Consider the following 14,512-nt stretch of genomic DNA (forward strand, 5'->3'; position numbering starts at 1 on the left):
CTGCTGGGAGGCAGGCGGGGTGATCAGCCCTCAGCCGCCAGGGCCTCTCTGGTCCTGCAGTGTGGAAGGTTCCACATCATGCTGTAGCTTTCGGCCAGGCAGACCTATGCCCCCATGAGTAGCTACAGGTGCCCCCCAGCCTCAGCAGGTCTCCCTCTGGCCTGGTCTGTACTGGAAATTTCCTCGTGGGAGAGATTTCTTCCAGTTTGGGCCCAGGCCCGAAAGGTTCCTGTACAGACTCATGTCACCAGAGATGGTCACACATTCATGTCATTAGCCGCCTGGGAAATCTTTGCCCAGTTTGATTTGTCAGATCAGCAAGGGGCAGGGTTTTCAAAGGATAGGAACAGAGGTCACTTTGGTTTGAGGAACGTTGTCCCGGGAAGGCTGGGAGATCTGAGTGTCCTGGAGTTTGGGGCTTGGGGTCTGGGCTTGGTGGAGGTGTATGACACTGAAGGGAGGCTGGGGTGGAAGACCACTGCTTTGAGTGCCCCTGCAGGGAGCGAGTGCAGTCCCTCCAGCTCTAGGCGGCTCAATGCCTCCCCTGAGAAATCTCTAGGGAGTCAGGAAGATGCCCAGCGTCTCTGTCTGTGGAAGGCTGAGAGGAGGGAGTTTTCTCCCCTGAAGAGTCAGCCACAAAAATCTCCTGTTTTGGGGCTCCAAAGGTCACTTCATCTATTCTCACTTCTCGGGATAGGGTTTCTCTCCCAGAGATTTCTCCCTGCAGCAAGCAGCACCCGTGCCTGGATATGCTGTCCAGAATGGGAGTTTTTCCTGGAATCTGCCAAGATTCTTTCCGTTACAAGATCATTGTCACCCCAGGAAATGCTGTTCCCTGCAGCCTCCAGCCACTCCTGGGCTGAGCACTGAGGAAGAGCAGCAGGAAAGGGAAGATTCCCACCTTTAGCACCCCATAGTGCAGCCTGTGGGGTGTTCAGCAGAGCAAGCCTGCAGGGACAACCTGGAGGCCTGCCCTGGTGACAGGAAGCATGGTCACTGGCTTAAATATTCCGTGAGTAATCCTCGGCCCAAGTGGGCTGCAGTTGGGACAGCTGAAGGACACTGCAGCCCCAAAGCAGGTGAGGACGGCCCTTGCAGGTCTGCGTGTCAATGTGCGTGTGTCAACGAGGGATCTGCAGCCTGTCCCCCTACCCCTGTACCCTGCCTTTTCTCCCTCAGCCAGGCTGCTGACCTGTCCGGATTTATTCAGTGAAAAATTTCTTTGTCCACTAGCCTGCGAATGAGACTTCACTGCAGTGGGGCGAAAACAAAACATAATAAAACAGCCTGGCAGCTGCCCCACCTCCCTGCTCCGCTTGTGCCTGCGTGCGGGCTTGGCCGTCACCCCATCCCACCTGGAGCCTGCAGCCAAGCCCCTCTGGGCCAGTAGCCCATGCTCCTATCTGGTTACTCTGCTTTTAGGGTTCCCTCTTTTCCCATACAGGACATTTGCACTGGGTAGTTTTATGTTTGTAGGTTTTCCACCCTCTGTCACACCCAGTTACTTTATGGTGGTGAGGATGGGTCTCTCATTTTCCCGGGAGACAGCCTGATCTTCAGGGTATCTAGGCTGCCTAGGAATTTGTGCCTCCTTGAGGGAGGCCCATATCTGCCTCAGGGCGTCCAGGAAGGGGATGTGGCATATCTCCCCACTAGACTGGAGCACCCCAGGTGTCCTTCGCTTGGCAGAAGTCTGCCTCTGCCCCATGGGGGTGAGTGTAGGGCCCTGCACCCAAGTGAGAATACTTGGGGGGCATCCTGGAGGCTCACTACCTATGGGCCCCAGCAAGCTCCCAGATTGGGGCCCTGCTCCAGCTTGCTCCCCTCCCATCCCCTCGGGCTTGGTCCCCTCCAGCCTCAGCTGCCTGCCAGGAGTCTGTTCCCTGGTCGGCCTAGTGGCCACTCCCTGCTTCCCCTGGGCAGATACACTGTGCTTTAATACGGACCCTCCCCTCTCTCTGGGACCAGTTCGGCTGCCTCTCCTGCCCCCCGCCTCACCCTTTGCTTCTCATCCCAGAGGACTTCCCAACTTTTCCAATACATTCATAACAGATCTGACTTTAATTTAAATCCAATAATTTATGTATCAAAATGCTCAAATGAGAGTTAAAAGGGAAGTCTTATTTTTCAACAAAAAGATTTTTAAAAATTGGACATGAAAACAAAGCTTGGTATCAAGCAGGGAGGCTCCTACTCGGAGCCCCTGTCGCTCTGGTGACCAGTAGGACTCAGGCGGCTGCACCGGGGCCTGAGCTGGACCTGGGTGGTAGGTGTGCCCTGTCCTCTGCACAGGCCTGTTTCATCAGGCACAGGTCTGAGTGTACTTGTGTGCGTGCAGGCATGCGTGTATGTGAGTGTCTTGTGGGGGCACTTGGAGATTCTTTTGTAGAAGCTGGTGGACATAGCAATTAGGAGTTGGACTCGTGTCAAGGCCTAATATGGAAGATTCGGGTGCCCCAACATATGGAATTAGGAATAAAACCCACACTAAAATGTAAACTGATTTTTTAAAAAATGAAACAAAACTTACACACGTTCTGAAATGACAACACTTTCTGGGTTTTCCAGTTTGCCTCTCATTTTGTGTGTCTTTGTTTGCTGGTTTCCCAGGCTCAGACCTCACTTGCCTAATGAGGGACTGGCCCTGGGGCCTGTACCTGCTCCTGCCAGGGGTTCCCATGCATAAAAGGAATGGCCCACTTCCCTGCAAAGGGGTAAGAGTGGGATGCAGTCTGCAGTGGAAGAGGATAGGTTTGCAGCAACTGGACGCTGAGCCTGGACTGCAGCTAGCATGAGCTTGTGCTTTGGTTTTAGGGGTCAGTGCTTGTGTGCAGGTGGCTCTCCCTCTCATGGTCAGAAGTCCTGCTATGGCTGGAGGAGAGGGGAACCCTCCTGAATATATAGTTGGGGGACCCTCTCCAACATAGGGAAAGTGCTTAAAGGAGGGGCCTGGCTTCTGGGCTTCTGTTGTCCCCCTCGATCTCAGACGCAGGCCTTCGGGTCCAGGAAATGATCAGCACTTTGGATGGGAGGAGAACCTTGGGTGCCAGGACCCACCCTCCCCGAACACCCTCTGTGGCTGCACCCAGTCTAGCTCCTATTGGGGTTAAGTCTATTGGAGATTTGGGCGCTGTCTCTGGTGGCTTTAGGGACCAGGGCTCAGCTAGAAAGATTGAGTTGTTTGCACTGGGGAGAGAGCTGGGAGAGCGGAAAGGCCCTTGGCCATCAAAGGCAGGGTTAAGTACTTGGGGGCACTCTGAGTATGTGGTTTTTCCCCTTTGCATTCCTGGAGGTGAGGGTGGTAGGTAAAGTGAGGATTAGATATGACTCACCTGCTGAGGTCAAAATGGTCCCTATGAGAAAGGGAGTACCTGGTCCCAGGAATCCCTATTTCCTACCCCAGTCACAGGCACCTTTTCTTACCCTTCTTTACAGCCAGTCTCCTATTGTTTACATGGCCTCACCTTGAACCCTGGCCTCTATTGCTGCTTCCCTTCCAGCTGCCTCCACAGACTCTCAGAACAGAGAAAAGAAGTCATCTAAAAGCTTGGACCTCCCTAGGCAGTCCTGGGAGTCTCTCCTTTCTACTCACTTCCCCGGACATCATTTTAGGGGTTGCCTAAGGCTTTGCAGGAGGATCAGGAACATCTGGAGTTGAGGCTCCAGCGGGCAAGGGAGTGAGCGTTCAGGACCTGAAGGGAATTCCAAGGGCATGGATGCATGGCCTTCCCTTTCCTTCACACTCACTGTGACTCAGAGCCTCAGTGAGCAATGGTTTTTCTCAAGTCCAGAACATTCTTGCTTCTACTGGCAATGCTGACAGGACTGGATCCTGAGCCCCCGACTCTGCTGTTCCCAAGAACCCAAACACAAGCCAGCATCTTCCGGGGCTAGTATCTCACCACATAACTGGGGATGCTGCTCCGGGCTCACACCACGGCCTAGACATAGACCTCTTCACCCAGTGAGAGCAAGGATGTGCCCTGTGCCTCATCCGGTGAGGCCAAGCTAAGCCAGGAATTGATTTGACAAAAGATATGGATATGTTGGGTGGATAATGGTTAGGCTATCCTATTTCTTTCTTTTCCTGTTCAGAGAACACCTCTCCTCCACCTCACCCTGCTGGAAAGCAAAGGCCGGATGAGGGAGAGTATTCTCATCAGTCACTCAGGACTACACCTCAGTTCCCCTGAATTCCTGCCAGGAGTTCAAGACCATGAAGAAGCCTTTGGAAACAAGGTCCCGCTCTCCCACCATGGCCAGGACTCCCAACATCTTTGCCTCTCTGTATATTCTTAGAACCAGTCAATATGATTAATTTTACATGGGCATAATTTCCTGCTATTGCCGCGGAGTCCTCCCAGCCTTGGCCATCAGCAGTGACATGATACAGTTTCTGGTTATATTGGTCAACCAAGATATTGATATTATTAATAATGGATATCTATATGCTGACCTTTGTCCACACAACAGAATCACTCTGGGCTGGCTGTCACATTTCTTTAAGAGGTATTGATAAGCCCATTACTGGAAGGGCATGTACAATCTTAGGTGTGTGCTTATCACTCACCTTCAAGCACCTTCTGTGAAAATCTATCTTTGTTGGCTGTGCTGGTGTGGGTTGGATGAGTTGGTGGTGTCTACAAGAGGAAGTTTGTGTGTGTGTGCTTGTGTAGTGACTGTATGTATGTGAATGTAGGTGTGTGTGTGTGTGTGACTCTGTATTGAACACTGGCCCTTTTAGAGCTGATCAAATAGTCAATTAGAGCTTTATAGGGAGGTAGCAGAATCAGAGAGATCTTACAAATACACTGTGATGTAGTGTTTGATCTTTGGATGCCTCTTGTCTCCTAGGACTTGTGCAGGAGGCTTGCCTTTATAAGGATATTATTAGGTTGATGCCTCATTTTCTCAGTGTACCTGCCAGGCAGAGGCAGCACTCACCAGGAGCAGTCTGGCCAGAACCAGCCACAGGGAGGTGCGTGAAGACCATGCCACAGTATTGACTTTGGGGGGCATGGTGCTTCCAGCCTCAGTCTCTCTATCTGTGCAGTGGCAGCAATTAATCCAGCTCTGCTTTCTTAAGGCCAATGAGGAGAAGTTGGTTCAGCTCAGCCTCTGAACCTTCTGCTTTGAAACCCCTAATCATAAAAATGCTAGACATGCCCCAAGGTCTTGTTTATTTCACAGTGGGGGTTGTGATCATTGCCTGTTAGAGCGGTCTGAGGGTAGGACACACACACACACACACACACACACGTGTGTGTGTGTGTGTACTGCACAGATCTCATTGTTACGTCCCTGTGTGATTGCTGTCACTCCGACCTGCTTGGACAGTGGTGTCAGGGACCGTGTCTCTACCAAATAAGTCTGAGGTGATCCCTTCTTGTTTGGACACAGACATGCTTCCTTGTCAGGGGAGGCCCTCACTTGTCCCCGTAAAAGGAAGCCAGCTAGCTAGAGAGATCTTTTGGATCCTCAGACATAGTATAGGAATAAACCAGACATGGATTAATTAGGTGTGACTGCATCATTAAATTAGAATAATGAACAAACAGCCACGTATGGCATTCAAATCTGCCTAGAACGACTCCAAGGGTTGCTTTCAAGTAAGTCACCTGTCAGTTTGTGGGTCTGGGGGACTCTGGAGAGTGAGGTTCCTGTCATATTTCGAGAAGTGAATTCTTTAGGCACCACCTACCCCAGGCGAGAACCATTCTTCAGTGGGCACCTAGACTCCACAACTGAATCCAAACAATGGCTTGGTTCGATACAGCATCATCTATGCACGCTTCATCTGTGAGCATTCCTCAGCGTGAAATACAGCAGTAGCACAGGTGCTCACAGGCGAAGTTAAGAGGTATGGGCAGCGGACGTGAAGTGTATTGATCCCATAATATTTATGTGGATGTGCACATTGTTGCCTGTGCATGTGCAAACACACACACACACACTTGCACACACGCATTGTGTGTTTCCATGAACACTCTTCTATCAACATTCCCCATTTCTGCCAGATAGCCCTGAAGGTAAACCAAGACTTGGTCATGTAATTTTAGAAAGAGCTGCTGGTCGGCAGCCCCCTGGGCTGAGAATACCCCCTGGCAATCCCCACGCTAGGTCTGAGAGCAGCCTGCTGCCCAAACCATTTGTCTTTAACAAAGATGAGGAAGCCCACAGCTAAGAGGCTAGAAAATGAGAAGGAGCTGAGGGATAGCCTAATGCTCAGGGGACTTTGTTAGTAAGATATGTTAAGTATCTCCAAACCTTTGATCTGTAGCCACTCTTAACAAAGGTGATGATTAATTAAAATAGAGTGTATTGCAATGAAACCATCACGGTCAGTGTATGTGCTGTCCAGAGTCGGCCTTCGGAAGTCTGTCAATTAAACTCTTGTTGGAGGCCAGCTATTATCAATTTTTTTTTCCAAGCTTTGATCAATATTTTTGGCTGTTCCGCCCTCACAGAATGAGAAACTACGTCTGCTCTACGAGGGCACCCGTTTATTTACATCTTGCAGATGGCCACGTAGGATTCGTTCGTGAGCGGAGTTGCTGGGAATCGTTCCTTTGGAGAGAGTTAGTCAGCTCAGGCTGGAAGGGAGCTACAAGGAAGGATAAAAGAAACCAAATGTGGAGCAAGTGGAAGGGGAGACATGCCTGCAAAGGCTTGTCCCGAAAACCTCCCCTTCTACTCCTGCGGGCACACAGAAAGGAGGGCAGTGATGCTGGGGCTGCCCACCTGGCTTCCTTGGTGGTTCCTGTGGGCGGGGTAGTGACTCAGGTGTTATTCCCACCTCGGATCACTGGCAACTGGCTGAGTGGAGATGGAGGAAGCCCTCAGGGCAAGCACATCAACTCTGGAAATTCCTTTTACCCTTTCTGCCTTTCATTGTCTTTTTTGCCTTGACATCTTTCATGGCACCAAGTGGAACATGGATCTCCCTCCACAGGCACTGTTTTGGGGTTTGTGAGGGCACCTTAAATGGCAAGAAGAAAAAGTGGAAGATGAGGATGATGATAAAAGGGCTACAGCTAAGTTGAGTTTTTTTTTCTCCTTCCCTAGGCTATTTGAGTCTGATCAGATGCTTTCTGTGATTTTTGGAGTCTGTGTATTTAAAGACCTGCAGAAAAAGCAAGGTAAAGGGAGCAAATACGCTTCTGTTGTAGAGAGCCCAAAATCGGGGCAGCCAGGGCCCTGCCACACCCTGCTTTCATTTAGGGAGAATTCGACAACCGATTTGGAGGGTCTTGCTTGACTGAGTTAGTCAAGTCCTCTGCGTGTGTATGTGTTTATGAAAACATTATTAGAGAAAATGGGGCTGGGATGCCAAGGGGCAGAAGGTAGCGTAGGGAGTGTGGTGGGCGAAGGGAATTATCTGCGCAGAGAACTGAGCTTTGCGGTTTGCCACTCTGATTCCAGATGAAAGGTCATTTCCAAAATGAGGCAATAGACGAGGAAAGGTGGGCCAGTCTTTGAAAGGTAACAGGTAGGAGGAGAGGAGACCCTCTCCCAAATCTGGACTTCTGGGTGGGGATATTGGGCAGATAAGCAAGGGCACTCTTCTACCCTGAAACTTCGATCATTAGCAAGTCCTAGCCACGAGTTTCGAGTTTCGAGGCGGAGCTTGTACATAATCACAAGCACAGCTGTCACTCTCCCCAGATTGTCTCCTTTTCTCTATCAACCACCTCCCCACTCATGCATAGAGCTTTGCAAGATTACCTAACATCACCTCCATGCCACTTGCATTTGTCATCTCATCTCTGCGAGGGTGGGGACACACACACACACACAAATTCACACCAACACCCACACAAGCTTTGGCAGCTTCCCTCCCCCTACCCTCCAGTACCAACAGACACACATAGATTTTCACACCCTCTCGATCCTCTCTCTGCATGTCACATGGGATTTCCCTTCCAAGTTCAGAAGCTGCTGCAGTTTCAGCCACTGTCAACCAGTGCTCCCAGCTCTGGGCTGGCATTTTGGCCCTACCACTTTTAGTTTTCCTTTGTCTATAATGTTGTACCTCATTCTTGACTGCATTTCCCTTCCCTCTATAGCCTACCCCTTCCAAATCCTCTTCAGTGAGAACCCGCCTTGATTTGGGAAATGAACACCTCCTGATGGCATGGGAGGCGTGAGTGGGGCCGTGGTTTCCCCAAATCCATTGCAGGCAAGTGAGACCGACCAGCTCTCTTCTCAACCAAGGAAGGAGATCTTGGCTGTGGTCTGAGGCATCACTCTGACCCCCTCCCATGTTGGGATATGAATGATAACAGTGAGATGACGCTCACACTAATGACAGAGATGGCCATTCTCAAACCATCTGAGTGTGATGAGATCACTGAGTAGCAGGAAAGTGCCTGGGAACCAGCACTTTGAAAACACTCTGATAACTTTATAATATGCCGGCATGGGGGTTATATCCATAACACGCATTTTTTATAACTGTTTTCCTTGGGGTTTTTTAAGTTATAGCTTCACTCAAGAAAAGCTTCTGTTTTGTTTTATTTTGTTTTGTATTTGAGCAGCCACAGACACCCAGCCAACTGGAGCAGGTGGAGAGAATGAAGGTAAGCCAAGGGGGTTCTTTCAACCCAGTCTAGAATTCCCATTAAAGCTGAAGGGGGAAAAGCCTGTTAACAGCTCCCTGTTGAACTGCAGTGAAATCTAGGCCAGGCCTGGTTCCCATATGTGTGGGATGCGCTTAGTCATGCTTGCACATGGATGCATAGTTGTGCACACGTGTATACTAATTTATCTTTGTGTGCATGTGGACTCCGAGAAAGTCTCAAAGATAAATGAAATAGTGCACACGCAGCAAATGTTCACCGATCTCTTAAATAAACCAAATAATTTCCCAATAATTTTATCTTTGCTCCCAAGTCGAGTACTTATCAACATCTGGGATTTGAAGACATTCTTTTTTTTTTTTTTTTTTTTTTTTTATGGGGACTGTTGCTTTGGTTTGCTTTAGTTTCATAATGATTACTATTTCTCATTTTCTTTAGTGAAATATTTTTTATGCTTATATTCTTCTTTTTAAAATTTCAGCTATCCCATTTTCCCCATAGCTCTTTCTTACAAAAGTATCAATCTCTTTAAAAAACTACAGGTGTGTGTCCAGTCATTCTCCCAATCTCTTTCCCTGGACAGAACTGAATTTTTATTTTTCAAAGTAATTTTCAAAAAGTTCATGTTAATTGAGCTGATGTCTACACCAATACTTCAGCCTCACTCTCTCTTAGACTCATTTGAAAATGGAAATCAGATAGCGCCTCGCTGGCTTTAATTCACCTATTTAAGGGAAAAAAAACAAGGAGCCTTCTTGAAGCGGTAGAAAACTGGATGTTCTGAGAATTGTTACAATGTAAATGAAAACAGAAGACGTAATTTTATGGAGAGGGTCACAAATCACGAAAACATAATCATAACGCTTGCCCTTTCCTTATCTCCCAGCTGCACCCCACCCAAATCAAGGGGCTTCGGGCATTTCCTACTTGAAACGCCTGTTGAAATGAAAGGTTGTGCATCCAGTGATAAGTATATTTTAAAATGATGTACTCTCTGGAGTTTAATCCACAGAAGGTTCCATTACTCTGTCCCACCCTCCCGCTAAATGGTGTGTAAAAGTCTGAGAGACTGAAGTCCCTTCAGCTGTAGCTCCAGGGTAGGGAGGCCCCTGGGTAGATTTGCCTCCATGGAGCAGGGAAAAATCTCAATGCAGTGTAGTTAGCCAGGCGCAGATCTGTTCTGACTGGTTAACAAGAGGGACTATGATGTGGACTTGGCTGTTTAGATTAAAATGCATCACAGGCTCCGGGAACAAGCACACATCAGTAGTAAAGGCTGTTTAAACCTTTGGGGACAGCCCTATGTTTAGATTACATTAATTCATAAATATTATACTAAATACCACTTAAATTGGACTTAAATGACTTCAAAGATAATGCATTACAATATGGCTATCCAGAGAGCAGTAGTCTTTATGTCTCCCAGTAACTCAGTCCTTGCTGCCTCTTACCCTGCTAGACAAGACCAAAGTTATGAATGGATGGCTGGCTTGTTCATAGGTGATTCACCAACTGTGTGTGTGTGCATGTGTGTGCGTGCACATTTGCAGGCATGGGTATGTGTGCATGAGTGTGTATTTTCAATCACTGCCTCTGTTCTCCAGGAAATGAAAAGGAGAAAAGAGAAATAAATACAAAGTGAGAGAAGGGAAGAATTAGACTAGTGGGTGACCTGTTCCCTTCTCAAAGGGAGAAAAATTCTGTGGGAAGGGGCAAAATTAGTCCTCATCTCACTTCTGCTACTACTGCCGGAGTTTGCCTCTCTCCTCTTTAATCAATAATACAATGTCTTTCTCTTTGGAGCCTGGAAAAACAATCTTTCTCAAAGTGCTTCTAATGGGAGAGAAAAGAAGACTCTGAGTTAGCTGGGAGAGTTTGCATTAAACTGTGTTTTCTTCTTTGGGTGTTGTTTCTTCGAATTTTAATTCTGGGCTTTAAAAATATTCCTTTCTTTCTGCCTAGCACCCAGATCTCCCCTCCACCCCATCATGGCTTTCTGGTCTCCAGAGGGTGAATTTACTTTTTACAGTAATTAACCCCAGTCCACAACTGCTATTTGCTGCCTCCCCAACCCAACAACCTTTCCCTGATACGGCTGGGTTTGCTCCACAACAACCACCCACTCCCTCCTCCACAGACTCCCAATTTGACTGGAGTAATTGCCTTTTAAGGTTCACTCTACGCATGGCAGGTATTCCATTAACCCTTAGAACTCCGTCCTTCTTTAGTTACCCGAAAAGGCAAGTGGCCAACACATGGATACCCATCTGAAATCTCATGCATTTAATTTAATTTTCACTTTTCTGTCCCTTTTGGGGAAAACAATAACATGCATCTGCCATCCATAGTGGAGGCCAGTATTCTATCATGTCTCTCAATTTTATCCAAATACGATACATTAGAAGTTAGAAATTCAAGAAGGGGAGAGAAAGAGCTACAAATATTCCCTGAAACCAGGCATGTAACAAAGGCATGTTTCCATCCCTAGCCTCTTGTTGCCAATTTAGAGTTGAGGAAAATCCAGAAGCCAAATGCAACCCTCATTCTTCAAACCTCATCATGATTTTTAACTTAAGAGTAATTAATCACCAACGGCAAGCAAGTAATTTTTTTTAAGGTGGCTTGAGGCTTATTTTATCAGGATTAGCTAATAAATCAGGCTGTATCACTAAAGGAGGAGTTCAAACTCTTCTAGGACTAAATAAACCAGACCTCGGAAACTGTCTCATTTATTCAGCTCTCTTGGAGCTTCCAGGCACTGTTAGGGACATTGTGGCCCAACCTCGCCTATAAAAATCAGAGGGATGGAGAGGGAGGAAGTTTCATAGGGAAAAATACACGCCTAGGCTCTGAAGGATGAGCTGCGACAAGGAAGCACCCAGCATGCCGGAGTCAACGGGCCTGCCTACCACTGACTGAGTCAAGAGCTAGTTTAGGGGAAGAATTATTTAGAAAATGAAGTTTTGCTTATCTTAGGAATCCTGACCAGATGTGCTTGTGTATGTATCAAAATCTCCTCTGCTTTCCTGATATAAATCTACTTCTTTGCTATAATTTGAGAGTCCAAATAATATCCAAAACAGAATGATGATACCAGCAAAGGATTGTGAAAAGAAACCAAGGAATTGCTGTTAAAGTTAATCTCCATTCGAAATAAATACGCAAATAGTGCTCCATACCGGATTTCATAGAAGCTTAGTTCTTCACAACTGTCTTCTGCCTCTAGTGGGATCCAATTTTTTTAAACTTTAAAACCTTAAATTGCCACAAGAACTGATCATTAAGGTGAACAATGGATTTCCCTAGCTGTGCTTTTAAATTTTCATTATTACTATTTTAAAAACTGGGTACATACTTGAGTGACAAAGCCTTAATATAAATCTTGATTAGCTTCTAGGGAGCTTGATTGGAAAGGGAAAAACTACAAAGATATGGTTGACTTGAGAGAAAGAGGGGGGAGAGGAAACAAATATCATTTCAAAGACTGTCTCCCTATTGCACCTTTCCAATCTCTCTTCTGAACAGACAGACATTTTCTCCATATTGGGTAAAGGTTGATTTCTCTCCATCACAGCCCCCCACCCTCACCCTACCCCAACAAACCTAGTATATTTCCATTCTGCTGTGTTTTTGTACTACTCAACATGCCATTAACTTTAAGATTTACTCCTCAGCAGGCAAGCTGGAAGATGCTAAAGCCAATAAAAACTGCTCTCTGGGACTCCAACTATGAAGAGTTTGGAGCTCTGCTTAGTATTCGGATGGAGGGAGGGCTGAAGAAGGAGGGAGGTTGTGATAGTGAAAACCACTGCTGCTTGGAGAGCCAGACAGCTCTGCGCTCTGCACCTAATGTGCCGGAGGATCAGCTCTGTTCATAGCCCATTTGTGGCCAAGGATGAGACTGGTCTCTCTGTGTGGATGGGTGTGTGTGTGTGTGTGAGTGTATGTTTTTATCTTTAAAACCACCAGTTCTAACACTGCATCTTCAGTGGCTCTCCACACTACTGTTTATTAAAAACGGAATGTCCACACACATCCCCTACAACTTCCTTAGCCCGGTGTTCCTTCCCTGCCGACGATCAATCTCTCTCAGAAAGCATTTAACTTGCCCACACAGCTCCAGCCCCGATTAATCCCCGCTGCACATCCTATACATTACTGTTAGCAAGCGGAGCACTGGGCTAATTTCGTCACCCACCAACCACCCACACACATTCTACAACTGAACACGTTTGGGGCTCCGGCTTAAAGATATTAAAACAAGGGGGAAAACAGGCAGGCTGCAGACAATTCCCATGACCACTTTCCTAAAAAGTTGCTGGGTTTTAATTCTTTGATTATTCTGTATCCCCTCCCCCAAGCACTCACTAGCAATCATTGCTTCAAGGAAGAGAAATGATGTACTATAAACCTCTCTGCATGGTGAGTTTGGGATAATTTAGGGTACACCCTTCAAAATGCATATCCTGCACAGATCCCCCCCCCCAAGCCCAATTTCCTTGAGAAGAGTATCATGCAGGCTTCCTTGACCCCCCACTTCACCCAGGGGATGACTGGTTCCTTGCTAATTTCTGCCTCAGGTTTTGTCCCTCCTTTCAAACATCCATGCCCCCTCCCCCACTATTCACACCACAACCGGATTATTGAGACACATAGCTCGATAGGGAGAGTTTACTATGAAATTGATAGCGAAATCAAAAATATTCTCTTTGAATTTGTCACCTCTCTCCTTTTTAGACGGCTGAGCTCTGTACTCTGGCCCAGACCGTGGAGGAGGAGACCACCTCCTGTTAGTATTTTCAGCACCACGGCGATGGACAGCACCCTCGGTCCCCGGCCGCCGGAGCGCCCGCCAGGATGCTCAGCGTCCCAGGCTCGGCCGGTGCCGCGGTCCCCATCCCAACCTTTCAAGTCGCTGTACCAAAAATTCCAAGCCCCGTCCTCCCTAGCTCCTCTCTCTTTCGCTTCCTCTTCTGCTACCGCTGCTCTCCCCGCGGCAGCGTTTCTCTCAGTTCCTCGCCCAAAAACCCAGTCTTGCCCCAGCAAACAGCATCCCGCGCACCCCAGTCCTGCTGTCCCTCGCCTGCCCGAGCGCCTGCCTCCCCGGCGCCTGCCCGAGGCTCCCTCTCGCGCCGTCGCCCGCTCGTCCGTCGCCGGCGGACCGGCCGGCCCGCCCGCTCCTTCTCCCCGGCAAAGTTAGGAGGGAAAGGTGCACTCACCTTTGTGCATGCCTGTGAACCTGTCCTTCAGAACCGTGAGCTCGTAGATCTTGCCGAACTCCTCGAAGAGGGGCTTGAGGTCCTTCTCATCCAGGTTGCGGGGGATCTGCCCAATGAACAGCTTGATGGCATCGTGGTCCTTCATGGGAATGGTCGACGGGTTCCCCGGGCTGTGGCTTAATCCGTTCATGTGCCCGGCGCTGCCCGGGCTGCTGCCGAGCCCGTTGGTACTGAGGCTCGCGTTGTCAGCCTGTCCGTTTGCTAACGTGGCCATCTTTATATACATAGAGAAAATCTTCTTTCCTTTTATTCTTTCTCGCTCGCACTCTCTCGCTCCTCTCCCTCGCTCGCTCGCTCGCGCTCACACACGCACACGCATACACACACTCGGGTTCGCTCCCCCTCGGTTTCTCTACACCTCGCTCTCCTCTCGCTCTCTGCGCTCTTTCTCCTCGCTCGCTCGCTCGCGCCGCGCTCTCTCCTCTCCCCCCTGCTCTCCCTCCCTCTCTTCTCTCAATCTCTCTCTCTCTCTCTCTCTCTCTCTCGGTCTGATCTGATTTTTTTTTTTTTTTTTTTTTACATTGAACAGACAGGATCTCTGTCCTTTCCGTTTAAACAGGCTGGACCAGTTCAAGTTCCCAGTCAGACCAGGGGTGGGGGCGGCGAGAGTGCGCGCGCGGAGGCGGGGGGCGCGGGGCCGGGCGAGGGCGCGAG

The 14,512-nt window shown here is 48.4% G+C and overlaps 1 protein-coding gene across 50 annotated transcripts in view; it reads right to left on the bottom strand.

The window, feature by feature from the left end:
- Positions 1–14,084, bottom strand: part of CELF4 (CUGBP Elav-like family member 4) — a gene marked incomplete at both ends in the record, with an annotated part of 282,891 nt that extends 268,807 nt beyond the window's left edge. For 49 of the 50 annotated variants that reach the window (XM_084252939.1, XM_084252968.1, XM_084252938.1 and 46 more), the window contains one exon: positions 13,799–14,084. In XM_084252939.1, coding sequence (XP_084109065.1) covers positions 13,799–14,084 — 286 coding nt within the window. The remainder of the gene's footprint in view (positions 1–13,798) is intronic. The other variant, XM_084252969.1, reaches the window with a different exon arrangement.
- Between the last annotated feature and the right edge of the window lie 428 nt (positions 14,085–14,512).

This window comes from Talpa europaea, assembly GCF_964194135.1.
Source record: "Talpa europaea genome assembly, chromosome: 13".
NCBI classification, from domain to species: domain Eukaryota; kingdom Metazoa; phylum Chordata; class Mammalia; order Eulipotyphla; family Talpidae; genus Talpa; species Talpa europaea.